General features: G+C 44.0%; 1 protein-coding gene across 4 annotated transcripts in view; it reads right to left on the reverse strand.

Annotated features, from left to right (window-relative positions):
* The window catches only part of Fbn1 (fibrillin 1), a 212,705-nt gene that overhangs the window by 15,673 nt on the left and 169,275 nt on the right, over positions 1-27,757 (reverse strand). For 3 of the 4 annotated variants that reach the window (XM_076570544.1, XM_076570547.1, XM_076570546.1), the window contains 15 exons: positions 25,907-26,032; positions 22,952-23,074; positions 19,715-19,840; positions 18,287-18,403; positions 16,659-16,787; positions 15,668-15,787; positions 13,534-13,659; positions 9,874-10,023; positions 8,907-8,972; positions 8,561-8,677; positions 6,747-6,866; positions 5,206-5,328; positions 3,411-3,542; positions 1,238-1,363; positions 480-686 (listed from right to left, as the gene is read on the reverse strand). In XM_076570544.1, coding sequence (XP_076426659.1) covers positions 480-686; positions 1,238-1,363; positions 3,411-3,542; positions 5,206-5,328; positions 6,747-6,866; positions 8,561-8,677; positions 8,907-8,972; positions 9,874-10,023; positions 13,534-13,659; positions 15,668-15,787; positions 16,659-16,787; positions 18,287-18,403; positions 19,715-19,840; positions 22,952-23,074; positions 25,907-26,032 — 1,908 coding nt within the window. Of the gene's footprint in view, positions 1-479; positions 687-771; positions 852-1,237; positions 1,364-3,410; positions 3,543-5,205; positions 5,329-6,746; positions 6,867-8,560; positions 8,678-8,906; positions 8,973-9,873; positions 10,024-13,533; positions 13,660-15,667; positions 15,788-16,658; positions 16,788-18,286; positions 18,404-19,714; positions 19,841-22,951; positions 23,075-25,906; positions 26,033-27,757 lie in introns of those variants that run through there. The other variant, XM_076570545.1, reaches the window with a different exon arrangement.

Here is a 27,757-nt window from a genome sequence, read left to right on the forward strand (position 1 = left end):
GCTTGTGCATTTCACACACAAGTGTGCTGATCCTAGGACACCAGCTGATTCCTAGCACACCAGCAGTCTTTTGCTTCTTTGACACAATACACCTCGGCTAATTTTGAGTGACAATGAATGCTGGCGGAGTAGAATGACCATTTGTTTCATGTTATTTTTAAAATTTGAAAATGATGTTTTATATCATCTACAAACTATCTTATAGCAGTTTTCTGCTGGACCCTTGCAATGCGGAGGCAAGGATCCAAACATATCAAACTTAGTCAACTAGGCCAAGGCCACTTGGCAAAAGGGCCTGAGTGTTTACAGCTCTAGAAGGATTTCTGTCACTCTCAGTCACCCAGACAAGACAAACCTACACTGTCAACTCCACGTTTCCATCGTTTCCCATAGTGAAATACACAGATTCCTTGCAACTAATTCTGCACCGTGAAAGAAGAGCCTGCATCTTTTGTCAACAACAGGAAAAAAGGAAGTACCTGCTCCATTGGTCATGAAGCCTCGGCCATGAGGACACAGTTTCTTGTAAGCCACAGTGGCCTCGAAAGGGCAGATCTCACACTGGGGTCCCCAGCCTCTCCCTCCATCACAGCAGCACTCGGACTTGGTGACGGGGTTCCTGTTGCTTGAGCCAATCTGGCACATGTTCTGTAGAACCTCTGTGAAGCAGTACCCTTCCCGGTTGTCTGGAAGAGACATTCCGTGGCAAGGAGGAATTGAGAGACTTTCCTGAGTGCGTGGGGGGGGGGTTAGGAATTTGGTTGGATATAAAAAGGGTGTAACACTTTACCCTGGGCGAAGAGGAGCAAGAAGAAAAAGCTGGAAACAGCAGGGAGAGAGAAAGGAGGCGTCTGAGGGAAACAAGACAAGAAATCCGTGAGTTGGCAGAAAGGCATCGGCAGAGACAAGCTTATAACTCTTTGTGCCCCCAGACCTATGGAAGAACAGTCGCAACAAGCCATGCTACAGCAAAAGGGGGCAGGAAATCATACAGAGGTGGGCCTGATCACAAGGCCTTTAAAGGCAGCAAGAAGAACACCCCAAGCTAGCAATTCTGTGTGCAATTGGCAAAGGAAGAATTTTGTCGCGGGAAGGTCCTGAGCCCAACGGACACTCAGTCACTAAGTCATCTCCCAAGGAGGAATGTTTTCTCTTATTTCAAAGCAGAAATACTGTTTTCGAGTGTCCCAGCGTGGAGGTTGAGGGAAGGCAACAGCAGGGGCAGGCGGGTACTCACCCAGGCACTCATCCTGCGTGGGGCTGGCTGTGAAGCCATCGTTACACTCACAGGTGTAGCTCCCCAGGGTGTTGAGGCAACGCCCGTTCTCACAGATCCCGGGCTTGGTCTGACACTCATTCTCATCTGTGGAGACAGAGAACAGGAACCATCAGACATTTTATAGAAAGACTGTGTTTTCCTTGGTGCCTGCCTGCCTGCCTCCCTCCCTCCCTCTTTTTCTTCTCTCACTCTCTCAGTTTACTTTGCAAACAGGTAACCTATTCACCTGGTTAAAAACTGGAAATCCAGGAAAGGCCAGGAAGAAGGGCCATCAAGTTCTCCTTTTCCTCTGTATTCCTCAGCCACCAAATAACGAGCACCCCCCAACCCCACCCCTGCCCCTGACTGCCAATTTCTGACGTGCCCTTCCAGAGATAGATTCTGCACATAAAAGTACACACACACACACACACACACACACACACACACACACACACACACGCACACACACTGTTCTTGTAAGGCATCCATGAGCATATTGTTGATACATCTGAAGTCACACAGCAGCATTTTAGGCACACTTACATTTTAACTTAACCCTTGCCCTATCTGTACATAGAGAAGATTCCTGAAAGGTGAGTAGACACAGCGGAGGGGCCACTGAAGCTGGATTGTCATTTTAAAGAGATCTATGACTTGATCAGAATAATGTCAGGAAGTTGTGCTGACCCAGGAGCCTTTGTCTGGATTGATCTTCAGCTTCCACGGGGCTTGTTTGTAACACTTGAGCAATATTATTGAGAAATGATGAGCCATAATTTAATAACCCCGATTAAAAATAAAACACTAAAATAGCTGGAGTATCTTTGGATGATCTGGTAGTTGTTCAGAGCTGAAGATCATGAACTAACTCCCCCGGTGTCTCTTCCATTTGAGAACAGCTTACGGTCCCGAGCGCAGGGATCTCGCTGACAAGAGGCCGAGAATGCGGAAATGACACCAGAGCTGTGTGATAACTGCTTACAAACCCCAACGCTCAGCCAATCCTGACGGCACAGGCTTGGGAGGCTGCGGTGTGAGGACAGAAAATCAAAGGCTCTAGGGGGACCCCAAGGCCAGGTAAACTCTATCGTGGAATAAAAACCAAAATGGCCCGGGCATGTAGTTTAGTCTACAGCATTTTCCTAGCACATGGAAAGCCGTAGGTTCAACCCCCAGAATGGAAACAAACAAAAGTCCCACTGCCCATGCTGACCTCAGACCAAAGGAATCTGAATGTGTGAGGGGAGGCCCACCTCCTCTGGAAGCTCAAACTGCAGCTGGGCCTGCCACCTATGGACCTGGAGGGTTCAGTATGTGACCACTGGGCCCCAATTGGTTCCTCTGAGCTTTCAGAGTCTGCTCTTAAAATTACCATTCAGTTACGTATCTTAGAGAATACCAGGACAATGGGAAACAATCTTTTTGTCACTGACAACATAAAATACATCTTTTGATGTCATTTACTTCTAAAAGTACACGTGAGAACGTCCTATTTTCTCCTATATTTGCTGTCTCAAGCAAATGCTAAGAAACCTTTTTAGAAGAGGTTGGACGGTAAATATGTTAGGCTCTATAAGCCCTATGGTCTCTTCTGCAACTACCTGATTGCCTCTGTGGCATAGAAACAACCACTATGACACGCTCATGGTTTGCTAAAAGTGTGTTTTAATAAAACTTTATTCACAAAAGAAGTGGCAGTTTGCCATTCCCCAGTCTAAGGTTGTGAGTCTCAATACAGGATACACATTAGTATCACCCAGGGAGCTTTTAAATACCCATGCTTGGACCCACCTCAAGGTAAGAGCAGATTTCTTCAAGTTAGAGCCCCTGGCTTAGAGACAGTCCTGGTTCAGAGGGCTCTAGCACAGGATGTCAGTAAGGCAATTTGAGTCAACAGTGGTGAGGGCAATCAGTGGAAAGAGCTATCTCCTGATGGTCACATGCACGAAAGGGCAAGGGTCAAAAGTGGGTAACCCAACCCTGGCATCAATACAGGCCAAGAGAATAGGGGAAGGCCAGCCTAGAGGAGAGGACAGCAAGGCCTCTCCAGCATGAGCTATGAGATGAGGCAAAGACTCAGAGTTCAGGTCACTTCTGGCCTCTCTTACTTCAAGTTCATAATGAGTCATTTGTACAGAGATAATCTTACCGACACAGCCCTCTCCATCAGGCCTTCGCTGGTACCCAGGGCCACAGATGCACATGTAGGTGCCTATGAGGTTCTTGCACTCCATTTGCTTTTCAGTACAGTCATGTTTTCCCTCTGCACACTCATCCTCATCTGGAAAGAATGCATAATCACAACTTACAAACAAGCGGCATTGGATGCTTGCCCTTTAAATCCAAGATGATTATCTCTGTTATTTTAACACTGAGCTTATTTCCTTTGGCATCTGTTGGGCATTGATATATTAAAAATGGGAGGGAATATTCTAACCACCTTTGAACTTGGTGAAGAAAATGCTTCCTGACAGCCGATGGCCTCATCAGAAGCATGATGCTCTATGCAGGCCCTTTCTGGATTCCCTTGCTTTATGTTTCATACTTGCTTGTTGAAGCATTTAAATTCTTATGACTAAATAGAGTAAAAGGGCCCTACGTTATTTATAATACAATGTTATTTCATAACAATGATAAAAGTATTAAAACTGCAGTGTGATAACATAATGATGTTATGTGTTATAAATATCATGGGTTATAATAACAAAACAAACCTGTTACATAATAATTATTATGATGCAATATATTATATGGTATTATTTTAATATGGTAGTGTTAACTAATCTAATTAGTATAATACAATATCAGAAGAGTCATTGTGTAAGTGAAGCTTTAGTTTTAATTTGAGGAAAAGACAAGAGTTCCTGAGCATCTTAATCTCCATCTGAGTTCTAAGAGAGCATCTAAGCTTTCCCACCTTCATTCCTGTCTCTTTGGATTGGTTGTACTCTCTCTCTCTCTGATTTTAGTAACATTGCACTCCCCTCTTCCTTCTTCCTTCCACATTCTAAGCTCAGGTACTTGGACTTGATTCTGCATGGTGAGGCGCTCTCAGGTAGGGGAGCTTCCACTTCATACAAAACTGGACTTTAGCCATTTTGAGAGACAAGATGTCTGCTCATTAAAAGAGCAGGTCTGGATTCTTCAAGAATAACCAGTTTCCATGATTCAGCCTGGTCCCATGCTCTGGAGATTGCCAGTGTTCAGTAAGACTTTTTAACGAAAATGCTTATGTTAAAGAACATAGGCTTGTCCCCCATTTTTGAGATGAAGTATCTCTTTCTTCCCTTCGGTTCTCAGATACCTGTTATGTTATATCCTCTGAGCATTTTGTTCTTTTGTTTTTTAAGATTTCTTTTTATTAATGTGTATGTATGTATCTACATCCAGGTACCCTTAAATCCCAGAAGAGGATGTCAGCTCTCCTGGAGCTGGAGTTACAGGCAGTTGAGAGCTGCCTGATGAGAGTGTTAGAACTGAATTCGGTCCTCTGCGAGAGCAGCAAGCACACCCAATCGCTGAGTCATCTCTCCAGCCTCTCTCAGAACATTTGGTGTATACAACTCTCATCATATTTATGATACTAGGATTATTTATTTATATTTTCATCTTTTGTATCTACTTCTACATATTGAGCTCTGAGGATACTGGAAACTATCTTTGTACAGAGAATATGTACAACTTCATAGGATGACTGACATATCATAGACATAAAATACATAGCAAACTCATGCAAGGTCTGCAGTGCAGCCCTCACTGGGCCTATTGTGCCTCTTGTTAGAATCTAGGGGCAAAGGAAGAAATGGCAGCCCTTACATTTGCTATGGATTAGGAAACTACACTCATTTCCCAGCCCTGGTCTACCAAGGGAAGCTTTGGGACATCTGCCCTCGTGCACAGAGACAGAATGTTCTGGCTTGAATGAGCTCTAACAGGACCCTCACCTTTGCACATCCTCCTGTCTTCTCGCAGAACGTATCCAACAGGGCATTTGCATTCATAGGACCCATAGGTATTTACACACCGGAAGGCACAGAGTAGAGGGTTCTGGGCACATTCATTTATATCTGCAGTAAAAGAAAGTAAAATAGTTGATCAATGACACCAAAAATGACAGAAAGAGAGAAATGTACTTTTCTTAGAAGTTGGAAGTCTTCCTTTCCAGAAAGTTATAAAAATGTGTTGATTATTTTATTTTTGGCGCAAATATGGTGGCTATATGTCTGCATCTCTCAGCATTGCTCCCAAGCTTATTGTCCTGATGCAATTATGAATTTGCATGGATGAGAAACAAAAGGTCCACCTTGCATACTTGGAAGGCTCAGGTTGACCAGTTGCCTCTTCCTTTGTACATGGACTATGAATCACCTTTGCTTCCTTCAACTAAAGCAATTATGGTCAGAAGAGAAGCTGAGTCCTCTAATACTCTTAGCCACTTCTCCTTCCCCAAACAATGGTTTCTATGGGACAGCAGGGGTTCTTCTGCCCAGAGTGTTCTGGTGATTATATACTTAGAGAAATGCAGTTTACACAGATGCCCAGGTTCTAGCCCTGATTAAAGAATGGCTTTACCTTTACTGGGCAAAATTACTCTTCTAGAATTCATGGTATAGAAATATCAGGATGCATTTTCTAAAAGTAAGAGGGTGAAAACAAACCACCCCAATAATCATGTTTCTTCCCAAGAACAATGATGTGGATGGAGAAGAGGACTGAATATCCAGGTCACAGTTTATTCACAACTTCTAAAGGCTCACACCTCTCTGGGGAAGGGCTCCCTTCAGCACCAATGTTCCCCTCCATTCTTCTCTTACCCCAGTGACCCTCACCTTGAAGAGCACATGGGTCTTCTGGGCAGCTGCTGGGCCCTACTTTTAGAGTTTGTGATTCACTGATCTAGAATGAGGCCAGAAAGTTTGCATTCCTCACAATTTCCCGGGGGAGGGGAGCGTGCTAAGGCAAGTTGTCTAGGGACCAACCACTCTTTGGCATTCTCTAGCCTTTCCTTCTTTTCCATACTCCCTTCTAGGCAGTCATACTGACAAATAATTTTCAGATGCTTCAGTGGGTTAGGCAACCTCTCCCTGGGATTGACTCCAGACGACCACAGGACATCAGTGGTTATCTAGCTCTGTGTGCAGATGTTTCTAAAAAGAGAAAAGGACAACACAAAAGAAGAGGAAAAAACCCTTGGAAACAACAACAACAAAGAGAGGAGATAGAAAATAAGACAGAAGGTGGTGAAATGTAAGCAACAGAGACACACTGGGAAGCACCCTGTATAGACAGTATTTTTGTCAATAGCCAACTATTTTTTTTTTATACTTCCTGCAAAGATGAGGCCACGCAGAGAAGAAATGATGCTAGGCTCAGATGTTCTTGATTCTTAATTAATTATGAAAGCTATTTGATTAAGAACTATAGTCAAGCAACAGTTCCCATGATCAGCATAGGCAACCAAGTCTTCTGTACTGGAGGTACTTGCCTTCACATGTCATCATTGGACCGGGCTCAAATCCCTCCTCACAGGTACACTCAAAACCTCCGATCACATTCTTGCAGGTCCCATTTCCACAAGGATTGCCCACGGAACATTCATCAGTATCTGCAAGTGATCCAAGTGGAGATAAAATGAGTGGAGACAAAATGGTCTCAGGTATCACTTTTCATTCTGTCCTCGTTCCTGGATCTGCATCATCTTGCTTAGTTCTCCCGTTCTTGCCAGGAGGGAGTGTGCATGCCTTCTGATCACAGGTTCATACCTGGAGTTGCCCTTGCTCAATGGCAGAGACAATAAGAGAGCTGAATGTCTAGCCCTTATATTTCCCAATGTGGTTTTCTGCAGCCTGGCCTTATGAAGAAGTGCATCTTTCACTGGGAGTAGATGCTCTGATGACTAGAATAAAGTTCCTACATGCAGCCAGGGGTTTCTGCTGGTTTGAAGACAAAAATCTCCAACTGTCCCCATATTACATCACTGCACAAGAAGGCTTACATACAATGGAGTCTCGCCAGATATAAAATAGAAGACTAAACTTACGCAAAATAAGAGACCTAAGGTTAAATAGAATTAATATACTGGATAAAAACCAACATTCAAGTAGATTTTGTTGAATCTGTTAAAACCAGATGTTTTACATTAGACAGAAAAAAAGGCTAGGGAAAAAAAAAGAAAATATGTTTAGGCCATGACCTTTCTAAACAACTGTGGAGAGAGAACACATTTTACAAAAAAAAAAAAATCTCTAAAAAATACAGATGTCTTCTATCCCATCCACCTGGAACATCCACTGTTCTTATTCCTGACTCGGGCCTTAGGGAGAACATTTTCCCTTGGGAAAGGAAGAGACATATTTTTAGAAACAGCACTGCTATTTTAGATATCTGAAGACCAGGAAAATAGTGAGCTCTTGGTAAGGGTTACTTCTAGGCAAGGAGGCTCTTTTTGCACATACACAGCAGCAAACTGAAGATTCCAAAAAGGTAACACTGATAAAATTTGTTTCTGTTTTGCTACTAAACCACACTTTAGGGCCAAGAATACTGTGTCTCCTTTGATTTCATAAAGAACGACAGTGTCATTGCAGTTTAGAGCTGCCAGTATAATGTGAAACAAATGACTTCATTTGCACAATGACACAGTCAAGGGTGGGAGAGGGTGGCTACGACACTCAGGTTCCCGCCCTCAGCCTGCACGGCAGTCTTCAGACCTCCACTCCTTATGTGAAGACAGTATATTTTAATTTGCACAGACAGACATTCAGTGTTGACATCACACTTAATCCATATTACGGCAACATCGCTTTAGAGTCCTTGTCTATAACACTTGAATCTAGCTTACAGTCAATGGTCCATATAGGAGCCATACTTGGACATTTTAATGAAAAGTCTGAAACAAGAAACTGAATGGGGTGGGTGGTCTTTCATACTGCCAAATATGCAAGATGCATTTAAAATTTGTATTTCTACATATTAGAAGTATAAATTATGGCCACTGACAGTGCATTTTTTATTGTCCTAAGACTTCTGTTTACTGTTGTCCTTTTCAGTATCTCTTAGGACATGTCTATTATCTGCTGTCCAAGTTAGACTACAAGGGCCATGCAAGGAAGGACTGTCCTTGCTTGGTTCACTGCGGTAGCTCTCTGCCTAGCACAGGGTAGGGTCCAGCTAACCATCTAATTGAAGAATTCCTCAACGGAGGAACAAAACTAGACTTCCACCTTGGTAGAGTAAAAGCCAAGTAGCTCAATTCTTACATAGGAGAATTCCAAAGGAGGAGGATGAGCCACTACTCACCCACACATTCATTCCCTTCTAGAATGTAACCGAAGGGACACTCGCAGCGATAGGAACCATCTGTGTTGATACACTGTCCATGTTTACAGACATCAGGCTCTTTGCATTCATCCATATCTTAAGGGGAGGAAGAAAAAAAAACAGTGAAAAACGAGGTATTTTTCTTAAACTATTATTGTCAGTTCGGTTTGTTCACTCGGTGAATATCTAATATCACAATACAGCTATCATCCAAGAGGTGTTAACAACAACTAGAAGAGATTACTCCTCCCAGGTAGATGTGGAGAAATAAGACCTGGAGGCAGGACAAAGAAGAGGCAGGGAGGACCTAGCGTGGAGCACTCACCAACTGCTGAGTCATCAGGGCCCACGATGATCCCACTTCCGAAGGGGCAGATCTGGCGGAAAGCCTCTGTGGTGAGACATGCACTCATTAGTGGGCAGACCAGGGCCAATAACGGGCTTCCTACCCCCCATCCATTGTGTAGTTTGGCCACATGCTGCACACACTGAGAGATTGAATAGGACACCCAGAAACAAGGAGATATTACCAAGACTCCAAATGATGTGCTGCTGTGGGATGTTCTGTATGTCCTGTGGGAGCCCATTCTCAGGTTCTTTGTGGCGTTACCCAGCAGGTCCGTATAGAGGATGATTAGGACCATGGGCCTGAGTGCAGGTGTTTGAGATGGTCTGCACTTGGCTGTGCTGGGGGATGGTCTGTATGTCAATTTGCTCTGATTGGTTAATAAATAAAACCTGATCGGCCGTGGCTAGGCAGGATAAAAGGACAGAAAGGCAGAAGGAGACGCTGCAGCCGCCGCAATGACCAGAGAGGCTGCAGCCGCCGCCATGACCAGCAGCATGTGAAGACGCCAGTAAGCCACCAGCCACATGGCAAGGTATAGATGTATGGAAATGGACCAATTTAAGATAAAAGCACAGTTAGCAAGATAAGGACAGTTGGCAAGAGGCCTGCCACGGCCATACAGTTTGCAAGCAATATAAGTGTCTGTGTTTATTTGGTTGGGTCTGAGCGGCTGTGGGACTGGTGGGTGACAGAGGTTTGTCCTGACTGTGGGCGAGGCCGGAAAAATCAAGCAACAATGTGCCTATTCTTCATCTGACTGATTTGCAACATAATTAAAAAAGAAAATAATTACCAGGCTCCTTTGATAAAAATATGTCTAACAGACATTCTGATTACACTTGGAATTTGATGATCCTATTGCCTTAAAGGCTTACACTGTTATTCATTTCATGGTCCTATGTACATGGGATCACGCAATGAGAAACAAGGGTGTTTGACTCACCATCTGGCTCAGTGGGGCACAACTCACAAGGGTCTCCCCAGCCTTCTCCCTTCAAAGCACAGCAGCACTCCTGCTTGGAATGGTTTCTGGATTTGGGTGATGAACACTTTCCACCTTCAAACTTCGCATAACAGTAGCTCATTCGCAGATCTGCAATGCACATCCACAGCACACTTCAGTTGCTTTCCTACTGAACCTCCATTGTATGACAGCGGGTCAACGCACGCTCTCATTAACCATAGCTGTATTCCATAAGTGACTGGAATTACGAAAGAGCCAAGACTGTTAATGTCACAGGGAACCAACAGTGGGATAGGATGGACAAATTTATGTTGCTTTATCCTTATTCCTCGGTTTACCCACTACTTCAAAGTAAACTGATATGAATACTACAACCACGTCAGTCTTAACAGTAATGACGACTTCAGGACGGGAACATCCCCAGATAGAATGACTCATGAAGAAGTCTCTGCACGATGGCTTTTCTGGTATGGATTTTATACAACTTTCAGCAAGCAGACTAAGGCAGGAGAGCCTCCTAGTCCTAAGACATATCGTCATTCCGTATCCAATACACCCCAGAGCCAAAGAAAACCCCACACCACAGCACAGAACAAACGAAGAAGTGCTAAGTGTGTGGACTGGCCAACTGTGCCACCAGCGAGCATTCGCTGAAGTAGCTACCCATGGAATTATGAAAACGAAACTCAAGTGGGACTTTTCTGCAGACTTTACACTCATGCGCACAGCTCCATCAAAATTAAATTTCCAGTCGGAACGTGTTTAATGCCCTAGAAAGAAGAAAAAGGAAGGCAGGAGGCAGGGTTATGGGTGGGTGCAGGCAGAGTCACCTTCCTTTCAAAGAATATGTGCATTGCTTTATATTCATTACTGCTCTGGCAACACCAGGGAAGAGGAGGGCTCTTTCTTATGAAATGCTCCAATGTCGCATGACATAACTCTGGAAGCCGACTTCTCCAGTGCTTACAGAACAGACTGAGTAGCTCTGAGCAGTGAGCTCATCTAGGGGTCTGGAATGTGTCTTCTTCTTCTTCTTCTTCTTCTTCTTCTTCTTCTTCTTCTTCTTCTTCTTCTTCTTCTTCTTCTTCTTCTTCTTCTCCTTCTCCTCCTCCTCCTCCTCCTCCTCCTCCTCCTCCTCCTCCTCCTCCTCCTCCTCCTCCTCCTCCTCCTTCTTCTTCTTCAAACTTGACTTCCAGAGCCTTGCACAGCTCCTCCTTCATTACACGGTGGCTAAAATCTGCAGGTCTGAGGACAGGCTCCTGCACCCGTTTGTACCATTCCTTTTTTCTTTAGTTTTGACCACCTCTGACTTCTGCATTCTCTCCCATCAGTTTTTCATCCCAGAAAGCATCCTCTCATAGCAGTGCTGGCCACCAAGTATTTCCTTTGTGGAGGAATGTCAAGATTCATCTAGTGCTCGTTTCTTGGGGACACCCTTTTCATGTGCTTTATTCTTGCAGTTCTTTGTCATGGCCATTGTTCCGCATAAACAATATTGTTTTTACCACGTCTTCCTACAACTGTCCTTGGACTGCTGGCCTTACTCTAAACCCAGTTTCATCTCCTCCACCACTCTCCTCTGCACCAAAAGAAAATAAATATCCTGGATTCAGATGGAGACTCAAATGCATGAAGTCCCAGGTCCATCAAAATGACAGATTCCTTCCCCTGAATCTTGCAGGTAAGACTCTTACTTTTTAATGCGGTGTTGAGCACCAGAGTCTGCTCCCTGAGTACAGTGACATTTGGTGCTGCAAAACCCCCAATCAGTTGTTCTGTGGAACTCTCTCACTTTAGGGCTAATAGAAGCCTGATTCCTTACAAGAAAAAATTGTCACCTTACAAGAAAAATCCCGGTTTCGAATTTTCAGGTTCCAGCAGAACCTGCACTGAGCAGGGGACTTGCTTTCTTTCCATCATGTTGATCCTCTAGGTGAGCTTATCACTCAAAGGTGCCCTCCATGGAGAAACAGCTCTGTGCTCGCAGGAACACTCCAGCCGGCGCTCACTGGGATGCCTGCTACCCGTCCATCTGCAAACAAGCCTTTTCTGACCTCTGAGATTTCTTTGGAATTATGAAAGTCCCCGCTTGCATTCCTCAGTTCTGGCTGAGTATGTGGCAGGGTTCTCGCAGCTGGCCTGGTTCTGCCTGCGATGTTAGCTTGCCCTGTGACAGGCCAGTGCAAATTGAATTAATAGCCTTGGAGTTTCCCCTGGCTTGCCACATCAGCAGACTCGCACCTGGCTTCTCACTGCTTTCTTTCCGAGTGCAGGCCAAGCCAAAGACACAAACGAGGGGGCAGGAGTCAGGCTGGATCTGGACTGGCCTGTAGCAGACAGGCAGTTTACCTATTGAATACAGCTGTACCCCAACCACCATTCTGAAGTCTTACGGTCTTCTGATAGTGCACTACGAGATCAAATTGACCGGGGAATTTGCGACTTTCCCCTTCATACTTCTGCAATGATCAACTGAAAAAGTAAAACCATAACCAGACAGAATAATAATAACAACAGCACTGGGGGTGGTGGCGCACGCCTTTAATCCCAGCACTCGGAGGCAGAGGCAGGCGGATCTCTGTGAGTTCAAGGCCAGCCTGGTCTACAGAATGAGTTCCAGGATAGGCACCAAAACTACTCGGAGAAACCCCGTCTCGAAAAACAAACAAGCAAGCAAACAAAAAAGTGACAAGCGTTCACAGGAGATGCAGAGACAATAAAACTTGGTGGTGCACACAGGAGGATTGCTTGGGTGGGTACTGGTATGTCTTGGGGGAGCAAACTGCATTTCTACACCATTAAATGGCTTCTCTGGGCTAAAACTTGGCAGGCCTAGAACCCCAAAGCCTTGTTTTAGAATTTCAAATTATATCCTAAACCTATTATTTGGTGACACGAAGCAAACCACACACACAAAACAAACAAACAAATAAAAGCACAAAGCAACATATGGACACTGACAGAAATTCTAAGTGTAAATATTTATGGGCCTTCCCCACCCTATAATTCACTGAACTAGTTTGTATAAGTAGAGCCAAATAACAATGGTATTGTTTAGGAATGTCTAAACAAGTTTCTGGGTTTTAACCAAACATTGTTTTGTGTTTACTTTCAGAGTCCTTTAAAGTTTTTTTTTTCCTTTTATTTTAAAGCTAATCTGGCAAGCCCTTGAATATTTTTGCCACTGACAAGTGTTATTCTGTTTCCCCAGAGAATCTGTGAGGTAAAGATGGGCATCTTTCTCTGGGGACAGGTTATCAGTTTGCATATTCTCTGTCTGAGGGTCTCGGTTTGCACCCACGTTCATGTAGACTGCAGCTTTCTCTCGCTGATCTCCAGGTTTTGGGGTGTCGGTGACTCTTGAGGACACCCTGCCAAGAAGCCTGTGAGCATCTGTGCTCGGAGGAGGGAGAGGGCTGCAAGTGCCAGGGAAGTTGTATAAGCGACTGAAACTTGATGGATGAGTTTTTAACCTCAAAAGTAAAAATGAACCTTTGGGCATATGGAAATCATTAGACCTGTGGGTGAATGAAACATCTTCCCGTTCACGAAGAGTCAGAGCTTTGCCATGTTTAAAACATAAGACCACAACAAATAAACACAGAATGATGAAAGTCCGAAGCTTTCCGAGGCATTTACCTTGGCACCTTCTTCCAGTTGAGGAGAGGGAGAACCCTTCTGGACACAGACATTTGAAGCTTCCCTCGGTGTTGCTACAGGTCCCCAAGGCACAGATTTCGGGTTCTTCAACACACTCATCGATATCTAAAAGAGTTATACATGTCAGAGTCAGAACGTCATGGAGACCCCATTACTCACCAAATTGAAAACGTACATGTTCAGTGTTTGAGTGGTTTCAGAACCCTTCCAACAGGGACGCGATTGCCTGTGATACTATTTTAAAGTGGATTTTTAGAAGGTACTTTGGACAGATCTTGATGTAAAATAGAATCTGTAATAACCTTCTAAGAGTTGTAATAACCAACCCCTTAATTGTGGAGGTGCAGAGCCAGTCACAGAAATGACAAATCCCTTACTCATGGAGGTGTGCACAACCAATCAGAGATGTTGCACCAACTCCACACCACATTAACCTGGGAGAGAGGTCAGAACTCCAACACCCTGCCTCATCATTGGACAGCACAAGTCCATGGCTGATCTCAGTGTAAGCTGATTTCCCTCCACTCACTGATGGAGCCTTCCCCAACACTCCAAGCTGCAGCTTTCCCAACACCCCAAGCTGCAGCCTTAAAAACATTAATAGCCATATAAATAAGCACAATCCCATCCGAGATGACTCTGATCTGCAAGATAGTTTTTCTGAAGATGTGAAAATCCCTTTCTTGTATAGACCAGGGCTATTCCTTCATCACAGAGCTACTAGAAAGGGAGACATATGAATTAAGGGCTCTTTTCTTCAGCACTAAGTACATCCTATCACTGTAAGGGGTAACCCACTGAGAATTCAGAGTGGCTTGGGCAACCAATGTGTCCTAAGAGTTTTCCCAAGAGACTCCTAGCCTGTGTACGTTGGCCTGACTGTGTAATTACATATCCCCTTTCTCTTTCAAAGTTATCTCGGTTTAGTGAGTAAGTTACATGATCATTCTACTTTTGGGAAAAGCATAACCACTCTACCGTAACAAACCCACCCATTTCCTGTGATTTTCAGCCAGAATTCATAGTGAAGGAAGGGACTAGTCTTAAATGTGGGCTGTACTGTCTTAGTTAAATTTTTTTCCAAATATATTAAACATCTCTTGGGTCATGGAACTCTTGTGCTTCAGATCTGTGCAGTTCTGCTTACACCAAGATGTATTTACACCCATTATATAAAATAAACACTTTTCGAAAAAAATTTCAACAACTCTTTTAGACTTCATTTTGATAAAAATGTTTTTGCTTAAAATATCACCACTGAAAGGTGGTATAAATTGGATTTTTTTATTTTTTTATTTTTTTATTTTTATTTTTTATTTTTTTTTGGTTTTTCGAGACAGGGTTTCTCTGTGTAGCTTTGCGCCTTTCCTGGGACTCACTTGGTAGCCCAGGCTGGCCTCGAACTCACAGAGATCCTCCTGGCTCTGCCTCCCGAGTGCTGGGATTAAAGGCGTGCGCCACCACCGCCCGGCATAAATTGGATTTTTAATAAAATTTCTCACTGACAGTATTAAAAGTAGAGAAAACCAACCCATTGTGATGACTGGCAGACCTGTTTAAAGGTAGGGCTGTGAACTATGTGACTTCTTGAGAATCCATACAACCTTATTTATTTATGAAGTTCCTGTAATGACTATCCTTCACTTAATGAGAAGGAATCTGTGCTGAGAGCAGAGAAATGGAATGTCCTGTAAAATCTGCTGAGAATCTATTCCCTAAACACATTCTACATCTACAACTGGAGAAATCACAGACAAACTATACAACCGCTTAAACCCAACCTAAGGAGCCTAAGTGGATGTGGGAGCTGTTTTCAGTTGTCAACTATGACCACTTAAAATCATCAAATTCAGGAACACCATCAATGGGAAAGAGCCAGGGTCACCAAAGCAGCCTGTGCATGGAGAAAACTCACACCCACAGTGATCAGGACAAGAACTAGCTGCTCCTGTCTCGACAGAGGATGAGGTCATAAGTCATAGCCTCTGACTTAGATTTTAAAAAATAAATATAAAAGTATTCCAAACTGAAACGGCCATTGCAGAAATTTGTGACGTCAGCGATTCTAGTGCAATGCCCCAATCCTCCTCATTTATGATCAGCAGTCCCTTACCTTCACATTTGTCCTGCTGTAGACTATACCCAGGCGGGCAAATGCATCGGTAGGAGCCATCCAAGTTCTGACAGGTTCCAGGCGCACATTTCCCAGGATCCAGAGCACATTCATTGATATCTGCAGACAAAACAAAGCCGGAGAGAGGCTTCTGCTGGTATGATTTCCATCAAACAGCACAAACTCGTCAAAGGAACCGGAGTCAAACCAGAGAAAGCACACAGCTCCTGAAGAGCCACAAAAGTCTCCCAAGGAGAAAGCAATTGCTTTAAAAGCTTTCCAAAGTGTGCGATACAGCCAATGTCATTCTATCTGCCACAAACTAAGTATTCCAAGAAAAATGTAGTGTGTGAAAGGGGTTTTAAAAGATACTTAAAAGATTCTGCGAACTTACCTCTGGAGAGGTATTCTGAGCTAAATATAATGAATCACAGCTATTATGTGTAACAATCAACAGTTAAAATGTTTTCCGTGACTATAATCTAATTTTAAAACAAGAGGGGAAATGATATATGTATGTATTTTTTAAAATTAAAAAAATAAAGTCTTTACAGGTAAGATTACTGTAATCTTACAGTGATTTTTTTTTTTCTCTAGCTGCCCATAGCAGGATTAGAACAGACACTGCCTGATTCTGTGTTGGGCCTCTGGGGACATTTTCTCAGGGACTATTTTCCTGCCTTTTTTTTTTAATTTGAGGATTTCACAAGTACAATGTATTTGCATACTTTTCACCTTCCCAGGCTCCCTCCAACTCCTCTCCATGTTCTCCCAACAATGCTCCCTTATTCATAATTCTATGTTTATTTTTCTGTTTTACACACACACACACACACACACACACACACACACACGCACGCACATGCACACCACACACCACACCACACATCCATGCCATTTAGTATTTTCCTTATTTGCACGTGACAGCTGACCCCTCGGGACTGGCCTGCCCCTCTTGCCCTCTCAGGATCTTGCGGAGCCCTGCACTCACCCACACAGGTCCGGCCATCGGGAGCCACCTCGTAGCCCTCATTGCACCTGCACTGGAAGGACCCCACCGTGTTGACGCACTGGCCATTTCTGCAAAGGTTCCCATTTCCAGTTGCACATTCATCAACATCTAAAAAAAAAAAAAACTTCATTAAGTTCCAAAGAAAATGTCAAAATCCCAGCCCTCATTCTAAACTTTGGTGGCCTCTGTGGACTTAGCCAAACATAAGAAATTACAATGAAGGTTTGGTTTCAGCCGCAGACCCAGCTGCAGGAACCCATCCAAATATGATGAAAAGATTGCATTATCATATTAAAGCTGGTAATTTGCATGATAATTTTGTAGCAGTTTTGCCTAGATCTTGTATATTTTTTGCCTTTTTGCATTTTTTAATTTAAAAAATGTAATTAGTATCCACAGAATTGGGTTTCAACGTGAAATTTTCAAACAGAATTTGTTTTTGTGGATTTTCGGCCCCACCAGGGCTCCCCATAGGCTCCTTTCACCCCCAGACCGTTGGCTTTCATTCCTGATGTGTACTCTGCCTTCCTCATGCTTCCTCAGCCCCTCTGTCCCCCTATTTCTGGTCTCTTTGTTTTAGATTTTATTTTTAAAAGGTAAAACTGATTTACTAGACACATAATTCAGACGAAGCCATACTTTAGTATTGCAATTAGAAGTATTTATAATTAGCCTCTAACTCTAGACAGTATTTGAGTTGCTGTTGTTCCTTAGCATCCTGTCTTTAAATTATTTAGTCTAAACAGTGGGTTTCATTATGCTGGTTTCATGCATATTATCCTTGCACCTTGCTCTCATGCACATTCCTAGTCCCCTTCCCTGTCCTTCCTCCCTCCCACCGGCCCCTTCCTCACCCCAAACCTTCTCACTTCTGTTCATGTCTTATGCATATGTGTTTTCTATAGTGCGTGTACAGAGCTACATCTAGATTCTGCATCTGAGAGAAAATGCCTACCGTGTCTTATAAAGGGAATGTGGTACACTTAGTGCCTTGTTTGTTTGAAGAGAGGCTGCAGAGAAGCAACCAGGCAAGGAGATCCACACCCTTCCGCAACTGTGTGATTTAGAGACCTGCTTTTGCCTATTGTAGCCTAAAGCGTTTATCTTGAAATTTAACTTAAATCGAAGTAGCTACATAGCAGCTGATACACAGTTTAATTAAGGCAATAGGGTTACTAAACATGACTTTTAATTAACACGTTACATTTGACAGTCATGCGACTAACTGTTGGGTAGAAGCTTGCTTACACTAAAGAGTGGCCTGCACCCTGGTCATGATGCAGGCAGATGCACCCTGGTCATGATGCAGGCAGGCACACCCTGGTCATGATGCAGGCAGATGCACCCTGGTCATGATGCAGGCAGGCACACCCTGGTCATGATGCAGGCAGATGCACCCTGGTCATGATGCAGGCAGATGCACCCTGGTCATGATGAAGGCAGGCGCACCCTGGTCATGATGCAGGCAGGCACACCCTGGTCATGATGCAGGCAGGCACACCCTGGTCATGATGCAGGCAGGCACACCCTGGTCATGATGCAGGCAGACACACCCTGGTCATGATGCAGGCAGACGCATAACTTGGTGACATTTCCAGCACACTCACCTATGCAGTCGTTGTTGTGAGAAAGTATGAAGCCATGATTGCAGCGGCAGTTGAAGGACCCGATTGTGTTTCTGCAAGTCCCGTTCCCACAGGCGTCTCTCTCACACTCATTTATGTCTAGGAGGGAGAAAAGCCAGAGAGAGACACCATGACTAAAGGGAAAAGTGATGATGTGGTCACTGCTGCTGAGGAGCAGAAGGGGCCACACAGAATCTCCCCCGGGGGGCTGGAATGTTCTGGCTGATGGCATCGGTGCCCTGGATAGGCTGAGGTGAGAGCCTACACCTTGGCAGTCCAGTGCTTCCTCGGTTGGCACGTGGGAGGAGGCGAGATGAGGACATGAGAACTGGACAGGAATTTTAGTCTATTTGCTTCTCAAATTCTCCACCCTTGCCACTTTGCGCAAATATTTTCACTTGAAAATGGAAAAACTTCTGTGTGCATCTGGACCTTCATTTCTCGCCACCTTTGGCATACTTCAGCTTTCAGGAACTCCAAGTTACCCCAACGTTATGACTCATCAGGCTAACCTGCCACTTTGGACACGTCTCCTTTTTCCCATCAGTGATAACTTAGCCATCCCTCTGAACTCAGCTAAGGGATGAGGTGGTACTCAATCTCAGTTCAGAGGCTCTGGCGCTGTTTGTCTTCCTTGCTGGTCTATGACTCTTCTCTTTGGTGCACAGTGAAGCCAATTCTGGCAACTTGAGTATTTTTGCATTTCCCTACAGCAGCTAGCATTTTCTTACACACTATGTTAAGGGGGAAGTAGAAAAGGGGAATTATTTGTGAATCTGATGGAAAAGTTATTGCTAGCTCCCAGGGCCTTGAATGTGGTCTGAGCATCACATCCAAAGAAGTGAGCCACTCCACCAGCCCCCTGAGAATTGGGAAGGCACTGCAGATCTGCTGTGTTCACCCAACAGCCAAGCTTGCTAAGCTATTTGTTAAGATATATTCTTTATTGGCAGTTTCCAGAAAGTTCAAATGGAGAGAGTCTGCTCTGATAAGTGAGCCCTCCATGAATACTACCCAAAGCCACACACTGTTAACATTAATTCAAATGAAGTTGTTGTTCCAATACAGTTCTCAATTTGTTAGTTAAACATTGTTTCCTGTGGCTGGGAATGTGACTCAGCGGTAGAGGGCTCCCCTAGAGTGCCTAAGGCCGTAAGTTTGATCCCAAACTGCAAGAAGAGGATTGCTACACACTGGCAGCTTAATGAATATCACGGAAGATGGTTAATGTGCTCGGATTGCCCAAGATGAAGTGCTGTGTCACAGTATGGCTACTCTTATCTTTATTTTGTTGAAAAAAAAAAAAAAGAACTAATTAACAAACAACTTGGTATTAAATCTTGCACTCACTCAGATGTGAGTCCTTCAATAAGCTCCGAAGAAAAGCATGGACCATGAGCACACACTTACCCAAGCACATGGTCTGATCTGCATTTGTCTTGAAGCCGGTGTGACAGAGGCAGTAGAAGCTTCCCACCGTGTCGATACACTGCCCGTGGCTGCAGATGTTGGGGATTTCTTGGCACTCGTTCCGATCTGTAAATCAAAGGCATCTTAGGTGGACACTATGTACATCTGCTTGTTTTCTTACACGGAGACTTAGGACATGAAATCACTGCACAGCTTTTTTTCCAGGCAGTGTCCTGAGAGTTAATCCTAACTTGAAACGGAGGTAGTGAAGCAGACACAAGCATTCTGTCTATTTTCACTTTGAGATCAGTTAGATCTTACTTTAGTACCAAGTCAACCAATGAAATAGCTCCTTCCACCAAAAGTATCTTGAAAAAGGAAAAAAAAAAAACAACAACAAAAGAACAACAACTTAGAATGGGAAGAAGTGTTTTATAAGGTGCCTAAACAGCATCTCAGATTGTGGAATTAATATCTCCAGGTTTTGGTACTAAAGATCATGGACACTGTGGGGCTTCCTTTGAAAATTTATCGCAAAGTCCAACACGTTACGCTGTCACTGAAATGGGACAACGTCATAACTGAATAGATGCTCGCAGCCTTCCTGCTTTGTCTCCCTTCGAGAGTTTTCATTCCAGCACATCCTGGTTTTAGTTGCAAATCCAGGCTGCTTATCTCCTGGGTCTACAGAACCACCATTCACCATCACATCAGAGCAACAAGGCTGATCCTGGCAGAGATCTTTCTCACAGCCATCTTCAAACAGAACAATCAAGACACTGTTTAAAAGTCTCAAATGCAGGAGGCATTGGGATCACACAGCTCAGAAACTAAAGCTAGCCTATAGAGAAAACAGTTAACAAATCTCACTATTCTCATTTGAGAAAATATTTAAGATGAAGAATGGATGGGGAAAAAAAAGGCTTTTCACTTTCATGAACAGAAAAGGGAGCTGCCCTTGAGGCAGGCTGGTCACCATCAGGCGTTGCTGGATTTGGGAGTATGTAAGGATCAGATATTTCATCTTAGGTCTCTCCTCTATGCCATTTTATGTCTTTAAAAAAATGGAGTACTTGGAGGTTCTGGTGATAAAGCAAAAGCTACCATTTTAGGGAGCCTACTAGTGGGGTGCTCCCTTTTCTGGGTCTAGAAAACTAGCAATCTGTAAGAGCCAGACAGAAGTTACATCCCCAGGAGGTTACATCTGAGGTTTCTTGGGAGGTTTGGCCAAACTCTGGAGTAGGGGCAGGATCCCAAGCAGAAAGGGCAAGATCAGAAGAAAGTGGCTGGGGGTGTAGCTGGGAGAGACATTTCTACAGGGGTAGGATTTGCTACTGAGGTCAGAATGTGACCTGAGCTCCCCCTCAGCACCCCCCTCTAATCACAGCTAGGACCAGTGTGACTTGGAATTTGAAACAATGTGCCTATGAATTCCAATTAAAATCTCATAGCATGTTATTTTTATTTTAAATAGAGGCAGAAGAGAATGCTTTGCATTATGCCTGAAAACTACCAGGATAAGGCAGTGCTTAAAAATGTTTTAAAGCAGGATGGTGGTCTGGCATGATGGACAACAACTGTAATCTCAGTGCTCAGGAGCTGAGACAGGAGGATTGTGAACCCGAGACTAGCCTGAGCTAAACTGTAAGATCCTATCTCAAAAATAAAGAACAAAAGTGAGATGGAAATGGAGATGTTTCTAGAATGAAATCTTCCACCCTCAAAGCCGAAGAGTTACAAAACACATGGGCTCCGATAACTGAGGGAAGCTGAATTTGGGCTCTATAAACGGCTCACCCAGGCTTATCCTGATAGCCCCAGCTGCAGTCTATGTGAACATTCAGTAAGGAGACACAAAGGGCTTACGCTCTAGTCGGCTGTAGCTGGGTGACTTTTGTTGGTCTATAAATAGCCCAACTTAACGGCCAGAGTAAATGGTCTAAAATGGCACACTCAGTATGACCAGCCACTCTTTATTTTAACTGGACTTACTTCAGCCAGCTCCAAAGAAATATAAATTAAAAGTAAAATGCAGGGAAGTAGAGCTAGAGTCAAAGGCACCGGGGTATTGTGCTTCCTATCAGCGAGAGCCGCACTTTTCCTGTTCTGTATGTTTACTTTATGGATAACCTCAGCTCCATTGAGGGAATGCTGACGACTCGCACATGCTCCTTTAAACCCAACAAAACAAATCTTGATTCACAAAGTGATTTTTTTGTTCTGCCCCTACACCCTCTTCCCACCAAGGTCTCATTAAACAATGGAAAACACCCTTCAGAGAGCAGCACACTTCCTACCGCTTAATCACGGCTGGCCAGGAGAGCCAAGGAAAACCTGACCATGGTCTCCCCTGAGCTGTTTCATTCACAAATGCACAAAACCCCAGGAAACCCACTTGGAAGAGAGCCCTGAGCAAGGTGACACATTCTTCCTGACCTTAAAAGTGCAACGATTGTAACCATGCTGAAGCTTACATGAAGACCAGGCTGAAGTACTGGTCTGCCTCTGAGCTGAAACACGAGGGTCTGCATTGTCATGTGGCTAGCTATAGGTATCACCAAATGTTGACTGAGTTTACCACCTATGGAAATTGACGACACACTCCCTTCTTACTTATACCACATCCTGACAAAGGCTGTCAGTCCACTTTCCGAACCACCGGTTTACTGTAGGTAATGGGGAGCTGATGAGACTGTCGGTGTATGCTGCCTTCAGGGAGAGATTTTTTTGTCAGTGAGATGTTTGGGAAGACAAGGGTGTGTGGTAGTGGTGTGTGTGTGTGTGTGTGTGTGTGTGTGTGTGTGTGTGTGTGTAATCTGTTTATACAGGAAGATCTGCTCCAACTCAAGGGAGTGCAGCCTTCTAGCATAAATGGAGGTGGTGAAAACCTCCCCAGTCTTTGGGAGATTATGTAGAAGCAAATATAATAATAATAGTAATAATTTGGTCATGAACACTGATTTTATATGTGTGGGGAGGTGGGAATGTCTGGGTGGGGTAGGGATATAGGCCATCGATTATATAAATGACCTCTGTTTTCTTTTGCAAATATCTCATTTATAAAGCTAAGTTTACATATTCCAACAATTCTCCTGTGTTTTTTTTTATCTCTCTCTCTTTAGCTACTTTGGGTTTATCAACCTAAACCTTGATTTCTATTCTTTAGTTTTATAATTGCTGAGGAAGATCAGGTATCAGAACAGAGATGGCGGCAGGCTCTGAGCAGATGCTACTTACCATTGCATTGACCTGTAGAGGTGAGGCGATAGCCTGGCTTACAGTCACAGCGGTAACTGCCTGCGGTATTGACGCACTCAGCATTGCGCTGGCACACGGGGCCGTTCTGACACTCATCGATATCTGGAAGCAGCAGAGAGTTTAATTCGAGGGAGAACAGAGTCTGGTGTTGAGTTAGTGACATATATCTTATTTTGGCTCAGTAAGGGAAATTTATAGCAGATTCATTCATAATGGCAAAAACTTGCAAGCAAGCAGGATACCCTTCGGTGGGTGAATGCATTATAAATGCATTGTGATATACTGAGATGGTTAAAATATCAGCCAGTATTCTACCAGAAGACATGGAAGACATTCACATGTGGATTTAAAAGTGAAAGAAGCCAGATGAAAAGGCTGAATACTGTTCGGATTCCAACTATTTGGATTTCTGGAAAAGGCAAAACTATGGGACTAGGAAAGAGATTAGTGGTTTCCAGGGCTTAGATTGGGGTGGAGGGGGGGGTGGCAGGTACGTAAAACACAGAGACACCTTAGGGCTGAGAAACTATGACACAATCCTAGTAGATGTGCATCACTATAAAATCATGGTTGGTATCCATGTCACTATAGATTTGTTTCCATCGCCAGCAAGTCCATTACCAATGATGGATCCTAATCCCTAGGAGGTGAGATATAACAACGCAGGAAGGGAACAAGGGAGAAAGGCAGAAACAGTGCCCGGGAAGAGGAGCCTGGCTAAGTGCCAGCCAAGCTGCCTGTGAGCCTTTTAGCAATCAGCTTGCATGAACTGTCCTCCACGTTGGGGGAGGGTAGGCTTTTCAGTGATGTAGCTGCCTATGGCCATCCATGCTCCTGTTTGGAATCCTTCCTCATCCACGCTCCTGTGCGTAACTTGGTAAACTTAGTTCTCTTCTTTGGTGTTGCTTGTCAGTGCCCTACCTCGAGTGAAGAGATGTCTGTTCAGACCTCCCCAGGAAAAGCCACAACAGAAATACATCCGGATGTCTCTCAGGCCTGTGCTTTTATGGTGGGAAAACCTGACCACCACTGGGGGGAGCTTCCAGGAGTAGGAGTGTCTGTCTGAGGGGGCAGTGCCAGTGTCAGGATGGACACAGCTATCTGACCCACCAGTTTTGCTCTGATTGTAAACTGTAAGGGAACACAGACTCAACCACGCCATAGAAGCCAAGTGGTGTGACAGGCAGGCGCTTCTGTGACATGCGAGCCTGACATCTGCTCATGCACTTCCTTGTGGAAAGTATAAATATGGAAGTCCCCCAGAAACATTCCTGGAATCCATTCCAGTTTCAGGATGGCTAAGACATGCATGAAATCAACCCTCATTTTCTGATTTATTTTGAAGGTTAAGAATGTGGTGGGAAGCTGCTGAGCGCATTTAAACACTCACCTCGGAGATGAAGAATTTGTGAAATGGGAATCCCAAATCGGAACACCCAATCTTCTGAATGTTCTCTGAATGGGACTGTGTCTTGACACCTTTCTAGGAAGAGCCAGTGGGTGGAGCATGCAGGGTCTTCCCTGACAACAAGGGGTCTTGCCCTGGCCCAGCTGCAGGGTTTCTCTCCCACGTATGTTGCAAGGTCTGGGTTGACTTTTTGCTCATGGGTGGCCTTGCCTATGTGTCCTGGCCAAGGGCAGCACTTTTGGCAAATATTAGTGGCAAAGGGGTATTTGGATAACTATCCAATGGGCCTCTAAATGGAGATAAGAGAAAACACAAGGAAAAAGTGGCAGGCAGCCTTAGATTCATACCAGAAAGGAAGGGAACAGCCAAGAAGAGGACAGCCACCATTAGCATGATAAGATCTGCTGTTCCCTATTCTTCCTACATCAGCTTTCTCTGCAGTAACCTGATTCTTGATGGTGCCTGGGAACCCCCACCTACCCACCCAGCTGGGACCATGCTCTGAACTGGCTATCTCCTGAAAAAGGCCCAGACTGGCTATCACCTCTGCCCACAAACCCACACAACAAGCAGGGTAAGCGATGCGTGCCCAGTTGGCCACAGTGGTTGAAAGTTGGCAAGAGAGTCTAATAAGCCTGTGGTTACTAATGGAACGTAACTCTATGTGTGGATCATAAACTGTTCCTGATTTAGAGGAAATGCTTTGTTAATGTCAAAATACTGACGTGTGTGCCACAGCACATGCTCCAAGGGGTAATAACAACCTTTCTATAATGTGTAAAACTTGGCTAGAGGCCTGCCCCTCAAGTATTGCATAGAAACTGATTCCAGTTATCCCAGAGAACATCATATATTTAATACACAGCAATGTTTCTTCCACTAAAATGTAAAAGAATGCTGTCTTTCCTGTTGGAAGGGGAAAGTATGACGTGTTGTAAGGGAGACTCAAGAATCTCTGTCTACATATATGCCAGCATCAGGCAACCGGAGGTCCATCTGCCTGCATGCCAACGTTCTCCATATAAAATCAAATTTGTTCTTCTTGTCATTTAGAATTCTCTTAGGTGTTTGGAATATTGGTTTTACCATTGTTTCCATTCTAGGTAAGTAGATCTCTGTTTTGAAGAGAACACTGGCTTTGACGTTTAGCTAAAGATAACTATCCTCTTGTGTTTGCTTTGAAGAAAAAGAAACAAAAGCAATCCATTGGACCCACCCAGGAATTCAAAGGTTTTCTCTATCAGCTGGGAAACTAATATGTCCTCTGTTGGGGAAGAGGCTCTAGAATGAACATCTTAGTTCCCCCCAGGAGTTAATGAAAAAAAGAAGTGTGGTTGTTTTTTCATGAAATCTCATGTTGGTCTCTACCATGTGCTTTTCTTAATTAATACATTCCTAAAACGTATTTTTGTCAACTCTGGGAGAACTTCCTACAATGTATTTTTCTATTTTAGCTCTTGAGTTGAGTCCAGTGGTGTAGAATTTGCAAGGTGCTTTGTTTGTAGATGTGGTACAGTCACACTCACCTTCACAAACCAGTAACTTGTCGTTATAGAAGAATCCCACTGGACACTCACACCTGAAGCTGCCGACCATGTTGATGCACACTCCATTCTCACAGACCCCTGGGATCTCCCGGCATTCATCAATATCTAGAAACAGAGAAGCCCCTTGTGAGCAACAGTGTGGTCCATGATCCTGTGAAAGCTGAAGACAGGATTGGAAAGACAGACCCACGTGTGTTTATGTGGATTCCATATCTTTGGGGGTTAGATTTTGTTGCAAAGCATCTTATTTGTAAGGTAGGGACCACATTTGAGTGAGCAACTACTGAGCAACATGTACGCCAGATGAGGAGGGACTGATTGAAGACTGTGTTTCCTAAGGTCAGAGGTTTGGGCTTGTTGGCATCTTCTCCTGGAAGGCTCCTCTACTGCTTGTCAGAGTTTGACAGACCATGTCAGTTGGACAGGCATGAAAAGTATGGGGCTACACTCACGAGTTTCTAGTTCCTGAGGCTTCCGTTACTCTACAGAGAAACTTTGTTTTCTTATTATAATCAGGAGGCTCCGTAGGGTATTTGCTTGCCAGAGTTGTAAGAAGACAGCCATGAGCTAAGGTGGAGTCTGTTTATTTTCCTTTTATGTGCATTGGTATTTTGCCTGTATGCATGTCTGTGGGAAGCTGTCAGATCTAGTGGAGTAGGAGCTATAGGCAGTGATGAGCTGCCTGCCATGTGGGTGCTGGGAATTGAACCTGGGTCCTCTGAAAGAGCAGCCAGTGCTCCAAACCATTTAGCCATCTCTCTAGCCCTAAGGTGGAGTCTATAAGAATAGCAGAAACCTCAAAAGAACACACCCTGAAACCAACCTGGCTGAGACCCCTTTTTAGGAGTTTGACTTTGTTTGAAGCAAACTGACCTTAATGGAAAACACAGCTTGGCATCTCCAAGGGAGACAGAGGCTGTGAAACCAGGAGGGGGATGGTGAGAGCGGAGGAAAGGTTCTCAAGGGAGGTGAAGCAGGGTAGTGGGATTCCTGTAGCAAGACAGCAGAGCGGGGGGGGGGGGGGGGGGGGGGGGGGGGGGGGGGGGCTGACTGGAAGGAGAGAGGGGACCAGCCAAAGGCACAGTGGGAGTGGGGCACAGGGAGAGGAGTGGGTGAGAAGTGTAACCACACATGTGTATAGAAATTGTCGTGATAAAGCCCACTGTTTTACATGCTAATCTAAACAACCAATTAAAACAAAATCTCCAAGGGTACAATTTCAAAACATCACTATTTCGAATATAGGTAATTTTGTCTTTAGATTCTTATGCCTCTGACACCAATGTTAAATAGCCATGTGAGGTAACATCACCATCATGTTTTATCTGCAAACAAGAACCAATTTAGACTCCATTCTTTTAGTATAGATTAAAACATGAAATAGGGTCACCCACATCTGTTAGTTCTAAGTAGGAATAATGTGTTATTACTCAGCTTAGTAAAAACAGACTGGACCAAATCCCTAGTCATTGTTAGGTACAAAATAGCAAAAGGATATTATTAAATGTTTTCTTTTTCCTTTCCTGTCTGGATTTTATTTCCATTTGGAGAAGTTTATATTTTAAGACAAGATTAATAAACATGCTATATAGTTTTAGCCACCCAGGAATGGACGCTATATATATACTAACAGTTCCAAGACCTTTCAGAAGGAGGCTATAAGCTCAAATAAAACAAGGTCTTATAATCATCCAACTATTTTGTCGTGGCAGAATTTGGTAACACTAAGTACATTGCAAAATACCATGTCTCTAGTTGCCCAGAGATAGATGCCAAGCAAATTGTGAGTCAGGACTGGGTTCTGGTCCCAGCTCTGTTACTAATTAGCTA

The sequence above is a fragment of the Peromyscus maniculatus genome, chromosome 4 (assembly GCF_049852395.1).
Source record: "Peromyscus maniculatus bairdii isolate BWxNUB_F1_BW_parent chromosome 4, HU_Pman_BW_mat_3.1, whole genome shotgun sequence".
NCBI lineage: Eukaryota > Metazoa > Chordata > Mammalia > Rodentia > Cricetidae > Peromyscus > Peromyscus maniculatus.